This window comes from Apaloderma vittatum, unplaced genomic scaffold, assembly GCF_000703405.1.
Source record: "Apaloderma vittatum isolate BGI_N311 unplaced genomic scaffold, ASM70340v1 scaffold21425, whole genome shotgun sequence".
NCBI classification, from domain to species: Eukaryota; Metazoa; Chordata; class Aves; order Trogoniformes; family Trogonidae; genus Apaloderma; species Apaloderma vittatum.
In genome coordinates, this window is record NW_009717913.1 from 1,331 (window position 1) to 3,660 (window position 2,330).

General features: G+C 57.7%; 1 protein-coding gene across 1 annotated transcript in view; it reads right to left on the reverse strand.

Annotated features, from left to right (window-relative positions):
- LOC104274448 (G-protein coupled receptor 56-like) overlaps positions 1–2,330 on the reverse strand; it is a gene marked incomplete at its 5' end in the record, with an annotated part of 6,676 nt that overhangs the window by 1,322 nt on the left and 3,024 nt on the right. The window contains 4 exon segments of the mRNA XM_009870086.1: positions 379–653; positions 1,190–1,305; positions 1,383–1,483; positions 1,832–1,877. Of these exon segments, the coding sequence (XP_009868388.1) occupies positions 379–653; positions 1,190–1,305; positions 1,383–1,483; positions 1,832–1,877 (538 nt within the window).

The window sequence follows — 2,330 nt, forward strand, 5'->3', positions numbered from 1 at the left end:
CCTCCACAGCCTCCCACAGCAGAGAGGCATGGGTGCTTCCTGCATGAAGCTCATCTCTCTGTCCCAGGTGTTTCTTTCAGAAGGAGAGGATCCCGTTACTATTTAAAGACCTCAAGCCATGGCTCCTCGCTGGGGGACCCCCCAGGGTGACCCAAAAGGGTGACCCACGCTTGCTCCAGCAACAGCTTCTTCAGGCACTGAGTCTCCTTCTCCAGCGGGTCTCTCAACGGAGTGATCCCTCTGTTTTCAGACATCTGCTCCCCTACAGCTACATCTCCATCCCCGTCCAGGCACCACATATGGGAAAGACCCACCCCAGCTGCCCCTCCACCCCACGGCCCCAAGCCCTCAGGGCGTCTCTACCCGCCCTCAGCTCACCCCAGCCCACCAGGCAGAGCTTGAGGAGGAAATGGTCATGGTAGGCGTTGAAGACTTCGATCACAAGCCGGTAGAGGTTGTAGCCCTCGATGGCCATCCAGGTGAGGCAGCTCAGGAGGGAGAAGTGCAGGAAGAGCCCCCCGGCCCTGCAGGCAGCCTCGCTGCTGCTGGAGGCCAAGTGCTCGGAGATGAGGAAGGTGATGTCCAGGAGGAAGATGGCGCCCAGCAGGTTCATGTGGATGTACATGCTCATGATCTGGTCTCGCTGCTTGCTTCTGGAGAAACGAGGTGGGGAGACCTCAGCACCACACCTGGCCAGCGCCTTCGGTGCCCGCCCCACAATGCCCCACGGTGGAAGGGTCTGAGGGACCAGTGGGACCACCCGTTCCATGAGCAAATTCAGGTCCCGGCAGCTTCACTCCACATTTCAGGTCTAGGCCACGGGTGGGTAGGGAGTGACATCATCTCAGCTCCGAGTCATCCACGTAGGACCAGTGACATGACTCAGGACAAGACACTCATGTTCTCCACTGAGGCCTCAGAAAGATCTTTGCAGGCTTCTGCTCACTGGATCCATAACAACCACCAAGCTGATTTTTCAAAATCCATGGAAACAGCTGATGTTTCTGAGCACCCTCGCGGGACACCTGACCAAGGGGGTGGTTTCTGGAGAGGAGAACTCTGCCTCCTTCAAGCATGAGCCTTTCCTCATGCTTCTACCCAGGCCACCGACGGCAATTGGAGAGCTTGCACCCACCCAGTCGTGGTGACAACAGACAGGATGCAGACGGGGCGCGTGGGGTGACCGTACCTGAAGTAGAGGAATAAGATGGTGCAAATGGACGCCAAAGCTGAGATCAGGCAGCCGACGTAGGTGATGATACTCAGGTAATCCCTGTGTTCGTAGGCGATCTCCGGGGAGGATACCTGAGGAGGAACGAGAGGTGATGAGGAAGAACAGCAGGTGGGAACGATGTAGAGAGCTACAGGAAGGTGCTACCCACCATCAGCACGGCAAAGTAGGTGAGGTGGTTGCATCTGCAGTCCGTCTGGGTGCGCCCCGTCGCCGTTGCACACCCGTAGCTGTCCCAGTTCCCGGAGCTGCCTGTGCAAAGAAGAGAAAGGGAGAGCCTCTGGTGAGCAGCAGGAACATCTGCTTCGGGTTTGTGGGGCTTCAGGGCAAGGTGGCCATTGCAGGTGGGAGGACAAAAGTGGGGCTCCCAGCTTGTCCCCTGCCGAGACACCCACACACACTCAGGTAGCACCCTCAGCACAAGAACCCATCCCGAGGGAGGGAGAAGGCTCTCAGGTCAGTTATGGAAATCAACTCTGGAGGAAGGGTTTACGGAGCTGGAGTGAGGAAGGGAGGTGCAGAGCAACTTTTAGCCCCACCAGCAGGTCTGTAGGAGCAAAGGCAGTGCCTGGCTTCACACCCAGGGGCAGCAGCACTCACCAGTGGTGTCCTCCTGCCAGAAGACGCAAAGCGGGGTCACGTTCCTCTGCAATGACAAAACCACAGGCCCTGATCAGGGTGCAGCCATGGGTTGGTTGCCTGGCTAGAACATTTGACAGGGGAGAACGTGGGGCAGAAGGTGAGACAGTCTCAGGAGACAAACTGCGCCATACCATGGCAGCGAGCTCCAGACAGAGACCTTGGCAGCTCAGGAAGCAGACACCTTATCCCAGGTCCCCTTGTTCAAACGAGGGGTTCAGCTTTGAGCAAGCCATGACTGAGCCAAGGGGCTGTCAACTCAGTGTCCCTCAGCCTAGAGATCAGGCTGGAGGTGACACATTTGCAAAGCAGCATCTCCTGGATGGGCGCAGGCAGCGTCACCACCAGTGCACACAGAATCATGGAACAGTTTTGGCTGGAAGAGACCTTCCAGATCATCGAGTCCAACCTTTTCCCAGCCCTACCAACACCACGGACCCACGCCCTTCAACCCAACACC